This window comes from Dendropsophus ebraccatus, chromosome 7, assembly GCF_027789765.1.
Source record: "Dendropsophus ebraccatus isolate aDenEbr1 chromosome 7, aDenEbr1.pat, whole genome shotgun sequence".
NCBI classification, from domain to species: domain Eukaryota; kingdom Metazoa; phylum Chordata; class Amphibia; order Anura; family Hylidae; genus Dendropsophus; species Dendropsophus ebraccatus.
The window spans coordinates 80,875,468-80,898,751 of NC_091460.1; the positions used below are offsets into that span (position 1 = coordinate 80,875,468).

At 41.0% G+C, this 23,284-nt stretch overlaps 1 protein-coding gene across 1 annotated transcript in view; it reads right to left on the reverse strand.

Moving 5' to 3' along the window:
- Positions 1-23,284, reverse strand: part of PALLD (palladin, cytoskeletal associated protein) — a 276,543-nt gene that overhangs the window by 112,634 nt on the left and 140,625 nt on the right. Inside the window, exons 6-9 of the mRNA XM_069977825.1 lie at positions 17,840-17,981; positions 14,776-14,799; positions 6,128-6,247; positions 2,677-3,022 (exon numbers count right to left, since the gene is read on the reverse strand). Of these exons, the coding sequence (XP_069833926.1) occupies positions 2,677-3,022; positions 6,128-6,247; positions 14,776-14,799; positions 17,840-17,981 (632 nt within the window). The remainder of the gene's footprint in view (positions 1-2,676; positions 3,023-6,127; positions 6,248-14,775; positions 14,800-17,839; positions 17,982-23,284) is intronic.

The window sequence follows — 23,284 nt, forward strand, 5'->3', positions numbered from 1 at the left end:
TGTGCACTGCACCCAATGAAGGCAGTCTTGATGTGGCAGTCATTGCTACCGAGGATAGGCATTTAGTTTGGGTCAATGACCTACCCCAAGTTTAACCCTCAGTGATCTGTATTGAACAGGATATACAGTAGGAAGTAAATTAAGACTATTTAATTTTTTTTCCCGTATTTTTCTTATTTTTATCTAATTTTTATTTTTACACTACTCATCAACTTGCCTAAAACTGACCTGACTGGGTTATAATGTATAAAAATGTTAGTTATATTACTTTCCTCCATGCCCAAACACGGCTTTGAGAATGACCAATGGAGCAGCTCTGCTAGTTTACTATCCCAGAGCTGGTTTAAGCTGAAATCGGGGTAGGCCTTAACAATGGGGTCAATGACCTCTGGTCTCAATCTTGACATAGTAAGCAAAAGTAATAGATGTCCAGCATGAAGCCATAATACCAGGTTCATCGTTGTTGGGAGCACAGACAATATTTCTTTAAGAATCAGCACATTCTTGTTTAAAAACATCAGAATTTGTATTCCTGTATAATAAGCCAAGTCTGCGATGATGTATCCTGAGCAGTCAAGTCTGTCCGTTTTATTGGCAGCTATTTTGGCTTGAGGCTTAGCAATGTGGTTAGAACTAAGACTTGGACTGATCCTACCATGGTCTCCTCATGTACAATATGATTTATATCACAGCCTGAATAATGTCTCTGTTTCAAACAGAACAACCTAACCACAAAGATTATTCCACATAATATAAATATTCACCCTGAGAAGTACTTGTAATAAACATTACTAACAACAGTATATATAAAGCAAGTGACTTGTAATGCAGATGGATAGTGCAATATATTGCATGAAAAAAACTACCATGGAAAACTACTTAGGTAACTGGAGGAGATTTGTTGAGGTCAGGAAATGGACCTGGTAAATTTATTTTTTCTAGGACCAACATGGTGCCAGATCTTTGATAATTTTAGATTATTTGTCATTTTAGATTATTAAACGATTAAAATATCAGGTCAATTTTTTATTGGTTTGCAGACCCCAAATGCCCTTCTAGCTCTCTTTACTTTTTTTAGGCTAAGTTCACATGCATTATTTTGGTAAGTATTTTTTATCCAAAAGCAAAAGTGGTCAAAAACACAGGAAAACTTGCATATTTTCCCACCAGACTATGTTTTCACATAGGTGTTTGGGCTATAAAATGGCCCAGACAAATACCTTTAGGCTATGTAAAAATAACACTATGTAAAAATAACATCCGTATTTCATTGTGTATTGCACAATTGCTGTTATTTGAGAAATAATGGCCATGGTTTGCATAACAACGTTGTTTTTACATAGTGTGAACATAGCCCTGGCCGGAGCGTATACACATAGAATACGCTCCGGCCTGGGATCCCATGCGGCGCCGCAAAAAACTGACATGTCAGTTTTCTGCGGCCGCAATTCAGTGAATTGCGGGCCCAAAAAACCCTGTCAGTTCACACAATGAAGAGAGCGGCTCCAGCTGCTTGCTTCATTGTGTGCTGTGTGAATTTCTAATGCGGGCGTGCACTGATGCGCCCGCATCAGAACACTGCGGCCGGAAAGATCATCCGGCCGGGATGATCTTTGCAGAGACTGGCGGTTCCATGAACTGGCTGGGTCACAGAACAGCCGGTCTCTCACGTAGTGGGAACATAGCCTAACATTTATTTCACTTTTACCTTTTTACTGGCTTCGATGGCTACATGCAAGTTGGCACAAAACAATAAAGTAACCATATAAAGCTTTTTACATTGGTAAACAAGATATTAGAGTATACTATTTTACTCAAATGTCACATTTTTTTATCAAAGTTACGGCAAATGTGCGCCTCCTTCCTGGCGTACACCTGACGTGTCTCCCACTCACCTGTTGGGCGGGCAGGAGGGGTGCTGCAAAGCAGAGAGGAGGCATGGCCTCTTCCCGTGCCTCATTTATCATGATTTACACCAGCTCACTATGAGGCGCACACCTCTTAGTGAATTCAACCAATGAAAAGGGGGCGAGGCGTGATAAATCTCTCCCCCCCCCCTTTGCATGCTATTTTGGCCTAAACTATAATTTGTAAAATCTATTCAGATTTAGTAATATTTGCTTGGACTATTCTTTGTGCATGTTTAAAAAAAACAAAACAGTACTACTATTATATTTGTATCGGTGGTCGTGGTTAGTAACATGTGTAACGTATCTCTATAATAATAGTACATTTGCTGTCACCTAGCATTTACTGTTTTCATTCAGAATTCAAGATGTAATATCAGTTTTCTGCCAATAACTTTTGCTTATAGCAGGGTATTTCCCCCCACAATGTACAGTACTTAATTTCATGGTTAGTTAACATCTACTTACTGTTTATCATGGTCCACAAACAATAACAGGACCCAATGTATGAACATTTCTGCAAACAGACTATAAATTTCAGTTGATTTGTTTTAATGATCATGCGTATCTTATGTAAATTGTGCTTGTAATGTATCCCTTTGTTTAATTTATATAGCTTTATAAGTACATTTTATATTGTTTATTCTGCCAGAGCTATGCTAACAAACCCAAACCTCATAACTACTACAATATAACAACAAATCTAATAGAACATGGTTGTCTGGCAAGACTAGGGAAGACATGAGGTAAATTACATGGTGGTACTCACAGTTTCGGCTTGGAAGGCACTGGCGGTGGCTCTTTGGTTGGGGAAGCTAGTGTAGGAGATGTGGCAGTATAGTACTTGCTTTCTTGACTCCCGTTTACACCATTTACACCATTATTAGTGTGAACACCGTTACTTTTCCGCTCCAGGGTATTAAGTTGCAGATTACTTCTTTCCACATTAGGTTTGGAGTCTAGATGACTGGGCTGAAAACCCTCCAATGTTTTCTTTGATGGCATTTCAAGACCACTACTCTTAGCTGCAGTTGGAGAAGAGGATGAATGTTTCTGGAAATCATAACCACTAATCTCTCCACTTGACACATCACTTCTGGTCCGCTCATTATTTTCTGTGAACAAGAGAAAAGAATATGTAAGATATATATATAAAAAAATGATTCACCTTAAAAATAAAATGGATGCATTCCAGAACTTCCTCCAGTCTTCCAGTAATAAAACAATAAGTACATCAATGTATATTTAGAAAAGAAGAAAATCTCTGGTATTATCTTTCCATTTATAAGAAAAAAAGCTGGTAAATCCTTAGAATAGTCTGGTTATTTTATGACTGTACCATTCTGTAGTACATAACCTTACTGTATCAGATACATAAGCATGGTGCTAATGTCTTATGTCATCTAGAACAAGCTGGATCACTTCCCCTAATGACATAGGCCCTTTTATTGGTAATGACCATTCCTAGGAAGACTCATTTCCCGAATAATCATCCTGCAAAAAAAGGGCCAGTGATCAGCTACTGGATGAGCAAAATGGTGATGTGCGGCCGATAACAATGCATTTCATTGACCTCCATCTGTCAGTGGAGCCTTGGGAGACCCCCATACACCAGTTCAGACGGCATAAGTATAGGGCATACCAATAAATTAATAGGCTTCCTATAAAAAATGCCCTGACGTGTGTTTGTTCATATGTGTGTAAGCATATGAACATAGCTGGGGTTAGTGACTACATTATGTACACAGCACCGCAGAGTATATTGACACTACATAAATAATGGCTAACAAGATAACATTTTCCCCGTTCCCTTCTTAGCAAAATAGTTAAAAATGACATCTAAATAATGAATCATGTGGACAGCCTTCTGACTTCAGCCAGTCCTAGCCCAACCTAGGGAAAAGGGCTTAGACAGGGCAGAAGATGGATCACCATGGATGTTTAAGAATGTAATGCTGATAGTTAAACAAACCCAGCATGCATGTTGACTCCCCCAGACTTTACATTAACATTAGCAAATGTCAAATATTTCCCTTGGCTTTACAGATACTATCATTATTTTGCTACTGGTTAGAAAGAAAATGTTTTTTTTTTTCCTTTTACTTTTAAAGAGCATAAATCAGAACAAAGAAAAGCTTAAAAGCCTGATCTCATATGATGCCATGACCAATATACAGTGCCAACCCTATACAATTATTGGAAAAGGGGCTACACTATCAGCACAGTATAGTTAGCAAGGAGCAGGGACACTTGTTTGTTCCCTTGCATAATTTTCATGGTGCCCTATGTTATTGGTATGGGATGCCATAGAGAACACAGCAGAAATACTAGTTGTCCATGATTCACTTGCAAAAAAAGTAAACTCAAGATTCTTTTGTGTCCATTACAGTTAATTGCTTAATGACACTTTTTAACTACCAAATGGCTGCAGTCCGAGTACTGTACATCCCCACATGGCACCTATATTCTTTAATATGCCCTCTCCGTGCAGCAAAACTGTTCAAAAAAGGTTTAAGGAACATGATAAAGGGTCCAAGATGTTGACTTGGCCTCTAAATTCCTCATATTTCAATCTGATCGAGATTTGCTGGGAAAACAAGTCAGATCTGAAAGGCTTTGCTGTTAACTTCCTAGTTCCAGGTCCTATAGGAAAGCTTCAGAAGTCTTGTGGAATCCAAGCCTCAGATGGTTATAGCTGTTTCGGTAGAACAAGTGACACTTGGTTTTCATGTTATGACTATTCATAGTAAACTGAGAGAGTGGAATAAGAAAACATCTATTCCATGATGGAAAAGTTAGGGGACTCCCACATAGTTTAAATAGTTGGCAGATCCTGCTAATGGTTGTCCAACGTAAGAGTTTGTTAGGAATGGTTGTCAGGTGAATAACCCTGACAGAATTGTTTATAAAGAGCAATACTTATAGGGAGAAGACAGTATTGCGATATCACTAGCGTGTCTCCTCTATCTTAAAGTGGATGCTGACCACCACTGTGAAAAGATAGAGGGGAACTGGCTGCTATAATCTGATTGCTACCCATGGGACGTCTATGTACAAAAGATTAATAATCATAGATTGTGGCAAAAAATGTAACAAAAAAATGCAAGTATGAATACAGCCTAAGGCTATGTTCACACTGCGTACGAATCCGTACGCAGGTCCTACGCTGCCGTACATGTGCGGCTGAAACTACGGGCATGCGAAAAATCGACATGCGGCCGGATGCGTACGCACCGCGAACATACGCCCGTAGTACAGTTATGCTTCCCTAGCTTGTTTCGAAGCGATCTGAGGCAGGTCATTTACTTGGAAATCTTCGCCCAGCCCCGTAAACCACACAGAACCTTTTGAATCGAAAAATCAAGTTCAATTTGTCTGAAATAAGTACTCCGTACGGGACCGCATGGAAAATCAACATTTCCATTTCAACATTTCCGTCCTCAAACAATGGTCTTGTTCATTTTTCACAGCGCTGTATACGATCCGGCCGTAAGCTCATACGTAGTGTGCACTGTGCGGGCGTATATCGTATACTTTCAAGCGAACGCATCAACCTCAAAACTACGTGTGTATATTCGCGGTTCGCACTAAGGACGGATTCGTACGCAGTGTGAACATAGCCTAAGGCAGGGTTAAAACAGCGTTCTCAGAACGGCCAGTGTCAGTGAAGTTTATCCCTGCCAGTACTGCAGTACCAGCCGGACAAACTTCAATTCTATTGAATTGGGATGCGGGCGCATAGGTGTGCGCCCGCATCCTAATTCACCACTAAACACAATGGAGAGTGAGGCCACTAGGGATCCCGGCCAGAGCGTTTACTATGTATATACACTCTAGCTGAGATTCCCTCTGACTGCAGTACAACGTAAGTTTTGTATTAATCATGGATGTTGTTGCAAATCGTCAGCAATGGCCATGATTGACACAAAAATTATATTGTGTAAACACAGCCTAAGTGTGAACTACCTTTGTTGCACATACGGCCAGATTACCTGGTAGACCCTTAGCACTGTTTTCCTTCAATACTTGGCAGATCAAGATGGACTGTTAATGTATTTAGTTCCACTTCATTAATGTGGTATTTGACAAGACCAGCTCAGTGGTAAAGGAGGAGAGTTGATGAATGGTGCCTTGACTTATGAATCAGTAACATAAATTATGATAACCAGGATAGCATTGTCACTATGAGGAAATTATAGGAGACATGTGAACGGACATACCAGACAGCACTGTCAGCTGTGCGCTACAGGTCACTGAGCCATAGTCATTCCTTGCTGTGCACGTGAACACACCAGCATCTTCAGGGAACGTCTCTGCAATCACCAGTGTACAGATCTTCTCTGGAAATTAAAAAAGCAGATGTTAAATCCATTCTCTAATATGAGTGCATTGTGATTACTGCCCCACAGAGAGGTATCTGATCAATGATCTAGCGCTACACAAATATTGCACCACTTAAATACTACAAAATGTCCTGTATACATTTCAGGGTTAGCCAGCTGCATCCTCCATTAATATCAACCCCCCTTTTTTAGATTTGCTGACAAAATCACTTTATTTCTGTCTTTAAATGAACTTTCCTGGCACACTGAGATTCAGAAGAACAGCGCTATAAATAATTTGACTTACATTTTATGCTCATTTCCTCCTTTTATACTACATACAGGCTCAGGCTGCATTTTCCAATAATCATTATTCTGAAGGAGTCAGTCTTGTAACCGCTGAATTATGAGGTCTATATTGATAAATAATGATGTGGGTATAATGTAGCTGCAATTCTTCTAATCTGTTCTATGAGTAGCATGTAATATATTTGTCTTTAGTCCAAATGTTTCCACCATACCTCTTATAAAGTACGTGGAGAAGCCTTTTTACGTATTTACAGTCAAGTGATATAATATTTCCCATTAAGATTGCTGGGTTCCATGTTATCAAACTGTTGCGGTAGTGTGAAGGTCAAGATGTGGTATCACTTACTGCTGACTCAACAGAGCCATGCCTGCAAGGAGCAATGCACTTATCCAAACAATTTGATGGTCTATGCAGAGGACAATCTGTATACTTGCCAAAGGCGGTGATTGTGGAAGGCAAGAGTAAAGTGTAAAAGAGCAGGGGTTCACTTTTGGGATTCTACCATCACAAGTTCACAATATCAAAATAAGAAACACAAGGTTTTTGGGTATTGAGAGATAATCTGTAGATGGACGGCATGATAGCTTGACAGTGGTTAGCAAAACACAACAATCACTAAGCTCAAGGAGAACAGCAAAATAAATCCAATGGAGTAATCAATCAAGAGTCTCCATTAGTACATTGCCCCCTGAAAAATGTAAATATGCAAAAACAGGGTCTATGGAGCCTCAGTTACGAGTCTCAAAACACAGGAATAGCCAGATATCCCTCCTGGAAAGGAAGCCCATTGCTAAGGGGTGCCTCCCAGTGGGGAGATCACCAAACTACCCTGATATGTAGCCCCTTAAGTCCCACTCAGTTGCGAGTTGCCCGATCATAAACTGTAGCCCAGCGCCGATCATTGCTCGTTTATTGAGCTATTACACGGGCTCACTATTGGGCAGCAAGGGCTGTACGGACATGATAAGCGATGTCCGTGCAGCCCTAGCCTCTAGTGTAAAATAATAAAATATTAACTCACCTTACCACGTTCTCCAATGTCCTCAGACGCCTTCCCCGCTGTCTGCAGCAACAGGCCGCTCAGCCAATCATTGGCCAAGACAGGCCGCGGCCGCGGACACTGATGGCCTGTCAGTGTAAAGACCGGAACAGACGGCAGGGCTGCAGACAGCGAAGAAGGCCTCCAAGGACACTAGGGAACACAAGTTAATATTCAATAATTTTATATTACAATCATCAGCAGTCAGGCGTGCATCGCTATTACACGCCCAATACTTTTAGGTCTGGACCTAAAGAAACGATCACCTGATTACACAGAGCAATAGCGATAAATTATCATTCTGTGTTATGGGACCCTAAGACTTTGACACTAAAGGGGCCATCTTGGTGTTTCCCTATTTGTATCCTAATACTCGCAACTGAGTCGGACTTACTGTAAGAAGCTATGTATCAGGGTGGTTTGGTGATTTCCCCACTGTTAGGCACCCCTTAGCAACAGGTTTCCTTCCCAGGAGGGTTATCTAGCTATGTATTGAGACTCGTAACTGAGGCTCCACGGACCCTGTTTTTGCTTCACAATGGTAAACAATACTGCCTGAACAAACTGGAATGATTAGTTCTGTTGGAGCTCTGAACATGGTATTATCTGATGCCTTGATCTAATAATACTTTTGAGAATACCATTATTGTGTGTCTAGCCTATCTTAATTCCAATTACATGTAGTATTGGACAAATTCCCAAATTCTGGCTATAAAAAAATAAAATATGGGCAAAGTTATTGCAAGAGGGTACATTAGCTATGAATGTCAGCTGCATGCCTCTCTTATGCCACATTATGACCACAAGGCACAGTGGCAAAGTGTATTTTTTTACAGATAACATTATTATATTAGTACAAAAACAGAAAAGTGCAACAGCACACTGCAAATGTTAAGACATGTGGTTAAAGGGGTTCTCCAGTGAAAATATTTTTCTTTCAAATTTTCAGAAAGTTATACAGATTTATAATTTGTAATCTCAAGTCATACTTATCAGCTGCTGTATGTCCTGCAGGAAATGTTGTCTTCTTTTCATTCTGACACAGTGCTCTCTGCTGACATCTCTGTCCAAGATAGGAACTGTCCAGAGCAGGAAAGGTTTTCTATGGGGATTTGCAGCTGCTCTGGACAGTCCCTGTCTGGAACAGAGATGTTAGCAGAGAGCACTGTGTGAGATTGGAAAGAAAACACCATTTCCTGCAAGACATACAGCAGCAGATAAGTATGGGAAGACTTGAGATTTTTAAATAGAAGTGCATTACAAATATATATAACTTTCTGACACCAGCTGATTTGAAAGAAAAAGATTTTAGCTTGGTAACCCCTTTAATAATATAGATATTTAGAATTGTGAAACTGCTATAGAACAAACTGAAAAAATGAAGTTCTAAATCTTGGCCAACATTTTATAAATGCAGTGGATTTATTCTTGCAGTAGGCAATACATGAATACACGTACAAACAATACTTTCTCAATTTTTTGTTGCATTTTTTTTGGACCCTTGTATGAAATTTTTCGGGCTTTTGTTCCCATTGACTTCTCTATGAAAAATGTAGGAAAAGTATGTAAAGGAGGCCTTAGAGAAATGACCACTGTGAAGTCTCCTATATCTTATTGTCTATATAGCCTCAACTAAAAGACACTTAATAAAACTTCTCAACCCAACAGTGTGCACAATAGCTGGCCATCCTCTATCGGTCAGCAGTATTCATGAATAAACCATGAGGGGCTTTTCTAACAATGAAGTTATTGGCTTAAATGATGATATTAGATGATATTCATTGTCAAACAAGCACATTCTCAGCCCTGGGGCCATGCATGGTGGCTATAAAATCCAGCACAGTCTTTAGTTTACATGCTTAGAATCTGAACTTTTCTTTTTCCAGGGAAAAGTAATGGCAATTGTCTATTTTAGGAGCTTGCAATAATAAAAGTAGATATGGTTTAAACATCATAATAAAATTCATCTTCTTTTATCGAATAAAACCACTTTTCTTTTTGCTTGTCAGTAAGAAGACAAAACTCTGCAGAAATCTGATAGGGCCTGTTTCTAGACAGCTGAGTAATGGGTAAAAGCAGCAACAGCTGGCCATTGATTCATCCCCCTCCCCCCACCTCCACTTTGAAGAGTTCAATCAGCATTGTGTAAAAAAAAAACATAAAAGAGAACAAATCAGGTAATATGACAAACTGGGATGCTAGCCTTAAACAACTGGACTGTTTATTAAGTCACAAAACAGTCTGTGATACGGTGCGATTTCCGTCTAGACAGAACAAGTGGAGAATACATTAGCCGGAGGAGAAATGCTGCTGTTACTTGGGATCCCCAGACTCAATGTATGTGCGGGCGTGTAGGGACGCCTCTAAGGATAGTGCAGTAAGCTATGAGTTACTGTCTGTGAGGAAATCACTCCCTAAGGCAACAATAACATGGCTTTATGAATGAGCTGCTAACGTTTTCTGTAACCTTTTTCAATGTATGACACATACATGTTCTTGATGAATAGTGTGAAAAAAATGTGCAAACCCGACCCACTAATTCTAGCACAAGTACATCTACTAAAGTCTCTCTCTCTCCATATATATATATTTTTTGTCCACCCAATCCAATAGTTCTATGAGGGATAAGCCAGTACCAGAGATCCCTTGCCTATAGAGAAAACATGAAACACTCAGCCATTCATAAGGCCTATGGAGATTGGAAATGTTGGGGGATGGAGGAGAGAGTTATTTAAAATGTTTGGTCTCCTTAAAGGGGTTGTCCGGCCTGAGGAACTAATAAATGTTGCTGCCAAGGCTTCCAAGGGACATATCAGTGCTATATACTTACCTGTCCCACTCTGCTGCAAATTCCCAGGCCACAAGTTGTCCGCTGTTCTCCACCACTATCATCTTCTTCACAACTGCCGGTGATGTGCCCTTCTGACAGGAAAGAGTTGCTTAGAGTAGACAGTATAGTGCTGTCTATGCTGAGTGGCTGTTTGTGGGTGCTTTGTGCAGAAATCTGCAATTCTTTTTATGTTCCTGTTCGCCTGCCCTGCTTCCATGTCTTGCATCTGCACACAATTCATACAGTGCAGGAACAATATCTGGAGGTCAGGCAGGGGAGTAACTAGGATTCATGGGGCTCTGTGCAGGACCCACCTATACTCACCTGGCCCAGGAAGTCCTTCATTCTCTTAGCTCCCACTCCCACTTGTGTGCTGGGGAGCTGGGAGAATGAACGGTGGGGGACTGCACTGTGAGCTGCTGTCCCCTGGTATGAGCCATTGGGGAGGGTGCTATCAGTGGCAAGTGCCATGAAAACCATGCTTACTGCATGGGCCCGGCCACTGAAGTCAAGCTTAGTGCTAGAAACTGACTGTCAATTAAGCAGGGACAGAAGACATTACATCCCTCACCATTTAGATGTCTGGGTAAAGCCTCTTTGACACTTTGCACCAGAGAATAAAAGCATTTTATGAAAGGTATTGTATGTCTCCTTATCCTAACAGTTAACTAACAATGAAATGTGAATTACAGGTGACAGATTAAACTTAAAAAGTGTCCTTGTCATTAGAAAAAAAACTTTTGAACATGTCAACATTTTTTATCTGTTGGTGTCAAAGTTTAGACCCTCCACAGTCTCTAAGTGCTTCCCCTGCCTCATTTTCCAGATTTTGATAGGTCTGAACACTCATACTCCATCCAATCAAAACTTTTTCTGCAATACATAAAAGAAAACCAACAGAATATGGTGCGGCAAAGAGTTCTAGAGTTCCATTCATGAAAGGCTCTATAACAAGATATAATAAACCTTTACATATGCCTAGTTATTATTCTTCTATTGTATATTCACTGTACATTTAATCAATCAGTCTGTTCATCGGCACAATTTACCTTTGACATTTAAGGCAACTCTGTAACTACTGTATATACAACATTACAACATGATGTTACAGAACAGCAGCAGGTAAAAAAAAATGCACAACAAACTTTTTAGGCGTGAAGATACAAGGAAAGCCTATGTCAATGGCTGGAATTGATAAAAGCCAATAAAAGAAAATTCTAATAACCTAACATCAATTCACACGTAGCTCTATACAATTAATGGACACAATGGTCATTTACTAATAGAGTATTTATTTGACCAATTGCAAACGGACACTGCTGTCAACACCTAAAGGATTTCATACAGGCTTGTAAGTCATTCATGCATCATCCACCTGCATTAACACGCTTTAGTGGAGCAACATATGATATGGGTTCTTGGGCTGAGAGGTCAAAATGCCAGGTTATTTTGGTTTGGCCACCCACAAGAGGATCCAAGAGAAACAGCCATGCTGTTGATTGACATGGTGAGTTCAACAGTGGATTATCCCAAGTGTAGCCCACTCACTCTGTACAAGGCAAAGGTAGAAGGGTTTCTAAGGAGTCATACATTTGAACTTAGATTTACTTTCTAGGCTAGTGACCTATCAAATTCCATTAGGTTCTGTTATGATCTGGATAAAGACCCAATCTGGAAATGTAAAACCAACATTTATATGGGTCTATTTTACTAGCACATACACTGTATTTTCTGTATCAGCCCATTGGTACATCAGGACATACTGTACATGTATATCCTGGAACCTTAACTTTAGGGTTTTTTCAATTCAAATAACTCCTGCTTGTTAGGAGGATTCACTGTCAATAAACTAATTCCAGTGCCTGGACCCCCAATGATCAGGTTAAAAGTGCTGCACCACCAAAAAGAAAAAGGACAGGAGTGGTCTTCCAGAAACTGAGACACTCTTTGTAACTGGTTACCAATTTGGCCCAAAGATAAGCATACTGAACATAAGACCTCTCTTTATCAACTCAGAATAACCTAACAGGGTATATGAAAAGGGGTTTTCTAAAGTGGAAATCCTTTTAAGACATTATGACGTAAGTATATGATGATTGGACTAGCTTGATCACCACAGGGCCCAGGCTCCCACTGTAACCACCAGGAATGGAGAAATCTCAGATCCCATCTGTTTAGCACAGGAACGTTTTGTGCGGCTGAGGATTCCTTTGTTCTCTATGGGGAAGGGAGGGATAAGCCGCAGCAAGAGAGCTCTCGTTGCAACTTATCTCTCTTAACAAAGGAAAATCTTGGCTGACTTTATCACCACCGGCATCATCTGTTATTGGTTGTTCACGATGGTCCTAAACACCTTCGACTGACGCGAGCAGTGGGTTCGGACGATCAAGGTCTAATGTGTATAGGGACCTTAACAAAAGCTTGCAGTCCTGTTTGTTTCTTACCGACAGACATCATATCAGCATTTTTAAAATCACATTGTAAAGTAATCTATTGGGACTAAAAAATATTTGAAAACTCTATGATATAATGCTTTATAATATAAACTCTATAATATAACATATATATATATATATATATATGTACACACACAGTGGGGAAAAAAAGTATTTAGTCAGTCACCAATAGTGCAAGTTCTCCCACTTAAAAAGATGAGAGGCATCTGTAATTTACATCATAGGTAGACCTCAACTATGAGAGACAAAATCCCGAAAATCACATTGTCTGATTTTGTAACAATTTATTTGCAAATTATGGTGGAAAATAAGTATTTGGTCACCTACAAACAATCAAGATTTCTGTCTCTCACAGACCTGTAACTTCTTCTTTAAGAGTCTCCTCTTTCCTCCACTCATTACCTGTAGTAATGGCGCCTGTTTAAACTTGTTATCAGTATAAAAAGACACCTGTGCACACCCTCAAACAGTCAAACTCCAAATTCCACAATGGTGAAGACCAAAGAGCTGTCAAAGGACACCAGAAACAAAATTGTAGCCCTGCACCAGGCTGGGAAGACTGAATCTGCAATAGGCAACCAGCTTGGAGTGAAGAAATCAACTGTGGGAGCAATAATTAGAAAATGGAAGACATACAAGACCACTGATAATCTCCCTCGATCTGGGGCGATACGCAAAATCTCACCCCGTGGGGTCAAAATGATCACAAGAACGGTGAGCAAAATTCCCAGAACCACGCGGGGGGACCTAGTGAATGAACTGCAGAGAGCTGGGACCAATGTAACAAAGCCTACCATCAGTAACACACTACGCCGCCAGGGACTCAGATCCTGCAGTGGCAGACGTGTCCCACTGCTTAAGCCAGTACATGTCCGGGCCCGTCTGAAGTTTGCTAAAGAGCATTTGGATGATCCAGAAGAGTATTGGGAGAATGTCCTATGGTCTGATGAAACCAAAGTGGAACTGTTTGGTAGAAACGTGTTTGGAGGAAAAAGAATACTGAGTTGCATCCATCAAACACCATACCTACTGTAAAGCATGGGGGTGGAAACATCATGCTTTGGGGCTGTTTCTCTCCAAAGGGGCCAGAACAGCTGATCCGATTACATGAAAGAATGAATGGGGCCATCTATCGTGAGATTTTGAGTGCAAACCAGCAAGGGCATTGAAGATGAAACGTGGCTGGGTCTTTCAACATGACAATTGTCCAAAGCACACCGCCAGGGCAACGAAGGAGTGGCTTCGTAAGAAGCATTTCAAGGTCCTGGAGTGGCCTAGCCAGTCTCAAGATCTCAACCCTATAGAAAACCTTTCGAGGGAGTTGAAAGTCGGTGTTGCCAAGTGACAGCCCCAAAACATCACTGCTCTAGAGGAGATCTGCATGGAGGAATGGGCCAACATACCAACAACAGTGTGTGCCAACCTTGTGAAAACTTACAGAAAACGTTTGACCTCTGTCATTGCCAACAAAGGACATATAACAAAGTATTGAGATGAAATTTTGTTACTGACCAAATACTTATTTTCCACCATGGTTTGCAAATAAATTCTTACAAAATCAGACAATGTGATTTTCTGGATTTGTTTTCTCATTTTGTCTCCCACAGTTGAGGTCTACATATGGTGTCAATTACAGGCCTCTCTCATCTTTTTAAGTGGTGGAACTTGCACTATTGGTGACTGACTAAATACTTTTTTCCCCACTGTGTGTGTGTGTATATATATATATATATATATATATATATATATATATATATATATATATATAATGAAGGAAAGGGAAATATGCAATGTGATAAGTGATGACAATCTTTAAACAGTGAGGTGGTATATGTTGATTCTATATGGGCAACAACAAAAAATAAAATACTGTATATTAAATAAGTATTGTCTAAAGTATCAATGGCTTACCATTTTCAGATGCACAGCGTGGCTCTGTTGGATGGAAATAGAAATAAATAGATAAATAAAGTTTTAAGTTTTACTAGAATACATATGATTTAAACAATGATGTATTTACCAAAAATGGTTGGCATGATTAGTAATCAGCAAACATGCCAATGGTTTGTGTTTGGCAACATTCGTCAAAACCTATATGCTCAGCATTTGAACCCTGGCAGCTGGATGTAGCCATGTTTGCATGGTAGCCCTAGGGCTGCATCCAACATCTCCAGATGCCGGGAGGCGAATGTCAAGCGTTTGGGTTCAGATGAACTTTCCTGAACTTGAACTTTTGGCAAGTTTGATCATCACTAGTCATGATGAATACCCACATCAAACACTTAGGGGAAGATTTAGGGTACAAACCCGCACACCGTATATGCAGCGTATTTACTACTGCGATACGCAGCAAATACGCAGCAAATACGCAGCAGATTAGATCTAAATAACTGAACACAGCATCACTTCTTCACCATCACATCTGCTGCGTATTTGCTGCGTATTTGCTGCGTTTTTGCTGCGTATACGGTGTGTGGGTTTATACCCTTAGACTGGTGCGAACTGGCTATAGCAACCAATCAAAGCTCCTCTTTCCTTTCACCAGAGCTGAAAGCTGAGCTGTGATTGGTTGTTGTGGGCAGTTTGCACCAGTCTAAATTTTACACTCTTTGATAAATCTCCCTCTTAGTCTCTTTTTATCCAAAGGGAATATATATAATACTTGTCATGTAGAAAATTTCTCTTTCTAGATACCATTACAGTTCCTACCATTCATTAGCAATGGTAACTGGGGAGAAGCATTATACTTGTCAGGTGAAGACCATAGAGTACATATAGATTGGTCTACAGTTCCTTTTCAAGTCACAAGCGTGCACACACACAGAATATACTTGCTTATATTAACAAATGGGTAACTACTTTCCTGTCTGCTTTTTAGAGACCTGCAACACAATGTGTAACCTCCCAACCTCTCCAGGAGCAAAGAGATTAGAGTGCAGAACAATGAGCACTTGATGAGTTTGTTCTTTCAGTACACATATACAGGATAATAATGTGTGAATGGAAATGATATATGAAGTCCTCAGGGAAAACAACAGCTTAGCACTTTCCTGCCTCAGAAAAAAACACTAATATTTTGTATTTCAGAAGTTATTGTCAGTGCAGTATGAAAAAGGTCCCGACATAGAAAACCTCCATAGTGAAACAGCTGGAGAGCCAACCAGTGTAAAATGAAAAAAAGAAAGGAAAAATCTCCATGAGACATAGGGTGAGTTCACACACAATGGAATGGCTGTAAAACATTCAGCAACTTTCATATTTCAGATAAATAGGCCAGATAAATTCAGCAACAAATTTGCTGCATGTAAACTCACCCTAAGGGTGCCTTCACACCTACCGGATCCACAGCGGATCTCACTTCTGCGGATTCGAAGCGAGAACCGCTGCGGATACGGTACCATTCACCCCTATGATAGCACATATTCGCAGCGGGATTAACATCCCGCTGTGAATATGTGCTTTAACCCCTCGCTTTCCGCATCCCCGCCACATTAGCCCATCCTCGGCCGCATCCCCTATCCCCGGCCGCATCCTGCAGCCCACCGCCGAGAGCATAAAGTACCTGCTCGGCGGCGCGGCTGCAGTGAGGCTCCCGGCTCCGGTCCCGCTCATTAGCGGGGCCGGAGCCGGGAGCCTCACTGCAGCCGCGCCGCCTAGCAGGTACTTTATGCTCTTGGCGGCGGGCTGCAGGATGCGGCCGGGGATGCAGGCTGCTGGATGCGTCCGGGGATGGGGGGATGCGGCCAGAGATGGGGGATGCGGCCAGAGATGGGGGATGCGGCTGAGGATGGGCTAATGCGGCGGCGGGGCTGGGGACAGCAAGGGGTTAAAACACATATTCACAGCGGGATGTTAATCCCGCTGCGAATATGTGCTATCATAGGGGTGAATGGTACCGGATCCGCAGCGGTTCTCGCTTCGAATCCGCAGAAGTGAGATCCGCTGTGGATCCGGTAGGTGTGAAGGCACCCTTAGAGAGCATTCACATGCATCAAATTTTCTGCTGATACCATACATGTAAATGGATCCTTAAAGTGAATCTGTCAGCTGCAATTCATGTCAGTGCCCCTTTCTCCATACACTGCGCCCCCTGCTGGACGCTTCATAGAAATTACACCCAGCCCTGCTCTGATTCGTCACGTTTTTTAGGAAAATTTAAGCCTTTCTGATCTGCTAAATTCAGGGAAATAGCACTTTATGTGCATTTCCCATAATTAGTGTATATTAGAAATTTGTCTAACTTTCCTTATGTAATAACATATTAAAAAATACATTTTGCCTGGAGTTGTCCTTGAACACCTAACAGTGTCAGAGAGTTGAAATGCACATTGCAGGTTACAGATACCCTTTTAAAGGGACCTGTCATCATCTTCATGTTTCCTGAGTCATTGTGGGTGGCTGTCCTTGTTTAATATATCTCTTCCTATACCCAATCAATAAAGGCTGGTAAGGCAGGGAGAGACTGCCAGGGACAGTAAAAACCCTTTTGAGAAGACCATGCAAAATTACATTGAAAGTGGTTATCTAGGGGGATGGACTTCTCAAAGAAAATGACCACTATGCATAACATATGGAGGACTAAAAGTCCATCACATGAAATCTGGTCTGGATAAGGGGTGGTCTTTTGGAGAGTTTTCACTGTATATATTATGCAAGGCTGCTTCAGAGTAATATTGACACCATGAAGTTATGAAGCTAACAAAAAATGATGGTCCAGTTGACCCCCCCCCCCCCCCAAAAAAAGTCAGCTGAATACATGATTAATATAAAGTCCACAATCATAGCAACATAAGCACATTGTAGAAATGTACCAACTGCACAATAAACCCGAATATCTGCTAGATTTCCACATGGTGAACTTTACAGAAAAGCTCCATAGGACCAATTTTGCATTCATACTTTTTTTTAAATTACAAAATGTTTCTTTATTTTACATATATTTTGCTTATCAGGTGTGTTTGTCTCTTAGTCTTACTTTTCTGTAGAATCCTGAAGTCAGGAGAATCCTGGATTTCTGTCCCTTGTCTAAACCATTTGACATTAACAGGCGGTGTGCCCTTTACCCTGCACTCCAGGACCACAACTTGACCTTCAGATGTTGTCAGGCTCTGGAGCTCCTGAATATCAAAAGGAAAAGATTATATGTCAGACACAGCAATCTGGTGTACTTACTTTCCTGGAGAGCTTCAGGGTTCTGGTCAGTCCAGGGAGTCAAAGGTCAACCTTCTTACAGTGCAGTATTTTTAACTTAGTTCTTTCTATTCTCATGTATAATTTATGAGAGAGAGCAGAACTGCTCCAATGAATATGTCTGAATAAAGAGCTATGTAACACTATACTGTTAAACTAGATGAATGTATAAAACAAATATTGAGTTAGATATCAAAGTCATATGATATAGATATTCTACACATGTCATAGATACAAACTCTGGCAGGCAGACATCCAATTATTGGGGCAAATTGCTTCCACAGAAATGGCGAAGGGCAATGTTTTCATACCCCTTAGAATTAAGAGCTTATGTGCACATGTGGCATCCATTACCTTGAAATTCACACTTAACCTTAGTTACTAAGAAAACCTATGACAGAAGCTACAGGGGTCAGCGGTGTCAATGGAGTAGTTAAAGATGTGATGGTTTAAAATTTACAAGAAACCCCCTATAACATTTATGACAACTATAAAAAGTGATATTTTCTGCAATTTATGGTTGACCTTATAGTATTTCCAAAATTCTACATAGCAAATGAGCAGAATGTTTATTGTCCGATAAGCCGTTATCCTAAGCAGTATATACCACACAAAAAAAGGTGCCATATGCCAGACAGCTAACACTAAGCATGCTTCTAACTTGGTGGCGTTAGATTTATGTTATAAGGAACCAATGACCTAAATAAAAACTGTTATGCTATGGAAATGTGCAGTAGCAGCATCCAGCACACTTCTGAAACATGCTATTACACCCCCCTTCCTACAATGTACAACCCGCAAACTTACTTTATAAACTTAGCGCTCAGTATGTAAATTGTCCCAAAGTAGTCATCTAGGCAGTAAGCCGCCGGCAAGTAGCCACTGCCCCCTGGGCGTTCCGGCAGCGTGTTTAGACTGCATAATTGCTGTGATGTCATTAAGGGGTGCGCTGTCCCTTATGTCGGCACTCCTACGTTCTTACTGTGCTGCGCTGGGGTCTACGACAATGAGTTTGAGGCTTTTCTGCACCGGTGCAGTATAGCACGGACCAGACCTGCTGTACTGAGCATGTGCAGCCCAGTAAGAACGTAGGTGCGCTGACGTGCGGGACACAGTGCCCCTTAATGACGTCACAGCAATTATGCAGTCTAATCCGGCCCCCAGAGGGGCGTAATTACCGTACCAGAACACCCAGGGGACAGTGTACATACACAGTGCCAAGTTTATACAGTTAGTTTGCAGGTTGTACATTGCAGGGAGGGGGATGTAAAAGCATGTCTGGGAAATGTGCTAGGTACTGCTACAGCACATTCCCATAGCAGAACAGGCGTGTTTTAGGTGAGAGGTTCCCTTTAAAGGAATGCTTTTCAGCAAAAGAACTGGCAATCTTATTAGGATTGATGAAGCACAATACAGAGAAGAATTGGACAGAAACCTGCCAAACTCTGCCAAAATCCTCAATCAGGACAGGAAGTTTTCATCATGCAAATGATCCCGCTCGCACTGTCAGAGCAATGCTGATGTAGAGAAAAATAGAGACAATGCGTGTCCTTGAGTGAGTCCTGACCTTAATTTCCTCAAGACCTGGTGTCAAGATTGCTCCAATTCACATAAACTTTTTTACTGTTTCAAATCTAAGTCATAAAAAGTTCCATAATGTGAGTGTAATAGTTAGTAAAAAAAAAAAGAAGGGGTGGGATCGAACACATCTGTAAGTCGTGTTACAGTATTACCCACAACAAAGTCACAGCTTTTTACAATGGTCTGCAAAATGGTCTTCAATACAGTGCTATCTGTACATCCCTCTTAAAAGTATTTTATAATACAAAGAGGGCAGACCATAAAACACTGAAAAACAAAAGTACCAAGTAACAAAATATGCAGAAGTGAACGAAAACATTCTTTATGAAAAAGTATGAAATATAATCATGTAAGCTACAGTAACCATAGAGTCAAAAAGCCACTGTAACCATGGAGTCACATAGTCAAAATAACCATTAATTTACATAATCACTCCAACCATGGAGTCACAATATCAGTGTAACCATGGAGCCACATAATCACTATAACCATTCCGTAACATAGCCACTCTAACCATGGAGTTACATAGTCACTTTAACTGAAGATTCACATATCAACTGTAACCATGGAGTAACAAAGCCAATTTAACCATGGAGTAATAAAGCCACTGTAACTATGGAGTAACGTAGCCACAGTAACCATGGAGTAACATAGTCACTGTTACCATGGAGTTACATAGTCACTGTAACCATAGAGTCACATACCAACTAAAACCACAGAGTAACCTAGCCACTGTAACCATGGAGTAGCATAGCCACAGTAACCATGGCGTAACATAGCCACTGTAACCATAGAGCCACACACAAACTGTAACCATGGAGTAACAGAGCCAATGTAACCATAGAGTAACATAGTCACAGTAACCATGGCGTAAACTAGCCACTGTAACCATAGAGTTACATACCAACTGTAACCATGGAGTAACAGAGCCACTGTAACCATGGAGTAACATAGCAACTGTAACCACGGAGTAACAGAGCCACTGTAACCATGGAGTAACAAAGCAACTGTAACTATAGAGTAACATAGCCACTGTAACCATAGAGTCACATAACCACTGTAACCATAGAGTCACATACTAACTGTAACCATGGAGTAACATAGCCACTGTGACCATGGAGTAACATAGCCACAGTAACCATGACGTACCCTAGCCACTGTAACCATGGAGTAACATAGCAACTGTAACCATGGAGTAACAGAGCCACTGTAACCATGGAGTAACATAGCAACTGTAACCATGGAGTAACATAGCCACTGGAACCATAGAGTCACATACCAACTGTAACCATGGAGTAACAGAGCCACTGTTACCATGGAGTAACATAGCAACTGTAACCATGGCGTAACCTAGCCACTGTAACCATAGAGTCACATACCAACTGTAACCACGGAGTAACAGAGCCACTGTAACCATGGAGTAATATAGTCACTGTAACCATAGAGTCACATAACCACTGTAACCATAGAGTCACATACCAACTGTAACCATGGAGTAACAGAGCCACTGTTACCATGGAGTAACATAGCAACTGTAACCATGGAGTAACATAGCCACTGAAACCATAGAGTTACATACCAACTGTAACCATGGAGTAACATTGCCACAGTAACCATGGCGTAACCTAGCCACTGTAACCATAGAGTCACCTACCAACTGTAACAACGGAGTAACATAGCCACTGTGACCATGGAGTAACACAGCCACAGTAACCATGACGTACCCTAGCCACTGTAACCATGGAGTAACATAGCAACTGTAACCATGGAGTAACATAGCCACTGTATCCATAGAGTCACATATCAACTGTAACCATGGAGTAACAGAGCCACTGTAACCATGGAGTAACATAGCAACTGTACAATAGAGTCACATACCAACTGTAACCATGGAGTAACAGAGCCACTGTAACCATGGAGTAACATAGCAACTGTAACCACGGAGTAACAGAGCCACTGTAACCATGGAGTAACAAAGCAACTGTAACTATAGAGTAACATAGCCACTGTAACCATAGAGTCACATAACCACTGTAACCATAGAGTCACATACTAACTGTAACCATGAAGTAACATAGCCACTGTGACCATGGAGTAACATAGCCACAGTAACCATGACGTACCCTAGCCACTGTAACCATGGAGTAACAGAGCCACTGTAACCATGGAGTAACATAGCAACTGTAACCATGGAGTAACATAGCCACTGTAACCATAGAGTCACATACCAACTGTAACCATGGAGTAACAGAGCCACTGTTACCATGGAGTAACATAGCAACTGTAACCATGGAGTAACATAGCCACTGAAACCATAGAGTCACATACCAACTGTAACCATGGAGTAACATAGCAACTGTAACCATGGAGTAACATAGCAACTGTAACCATGGAGTAACATAGCCAGTGTATCCATAGAGTCACATACCAACTGTAACCATGGAGTAACAGAGCCACTGTAACCATGGAGTAACATAGCAACTGTAACCATGGAGTAACAGAGCCACTGTAACCATGGAGTAACAGAGCCACTGTAACCATGGAGCAACATAGCAACTGTAACCATGGAGTAACAGCCACTGTAACCATAGAGTAACATACCAACTGTAACCATGGAGTAAAATAGCCACTGGAACCATGTAGTAACATAGCCACTGCAATTACGGAGTAACATAGCCACTGTAATTATGGAGTAACAGAGCCACTGTAATTATGGAGTAACAGAGCCCCTGTAACCATGTAGTAACAGAGTCACTGCAATTACGGAGTAACATAGCCACTGTAATTATGGAGTAACATAGCCACTTATATTACGGAGTAACAGAGCCCCTGTAATTATGGAGTAACATAGCCACTGTAATCACGGAGTCAAAAAATCAGCACAACCACCAACAATTTACTAATCATTCTTTTTTGACCGTTGTGTCATTACCTGCTATACCTGCTACCATGGACAATGAATTTTTTTGAACAGTGGCACTGCCTTTTCTGAGTGGTCCTTAAAACCAGGGCCAAGAACCTCAGTATCCACCAGGTCCCAGCAGGTTGGGTTGTGCCAAGGGACTCTTGGCTTTTAGGTTATCCTTGCAAACCACAATGGGTCTTTAGAGAGGCCAGATGTTTCTGCAAATACCTGCCCTGTTGTAACACACTTCGTGGGAGTGGAGTTACACCAGAGTATGGTAACCTGCCTAGCACCTCAATGGGTCTTTTAGATTGTATACCACTATATTTCACAAACTGAAATACATCTGTATTATGCTAATTATGGCCGTCCCTTTACAGACCTGGCTACTGTGACTCAATTGTAATCCATATGAATTTGAAATATCTAGACTGTTCAGCTCTGAGCACCAATAGTTCCAACTCGTTTAAGTCACAAAAAAAATCAGGTCTACTCTTGTAGAAAACTATCAGGATCTGACTTCATAACTAAAAAATAACAAAAACACTTGTGGGAAAATATAACCATTCCCAATGAGATACAAGATGTACATGATCAATACCCAAGCGAGTCTGTAAGTGTTGCCTTCTTGGCCCTGCCTCACTACTACGCGTTGCTTACATACAGCAATGTACTCGGTACAAAACAGTTTGTTTACTGTAGATATTTTCCCACATTGATCCCCTGCCTTCACTTCCAGCTTCC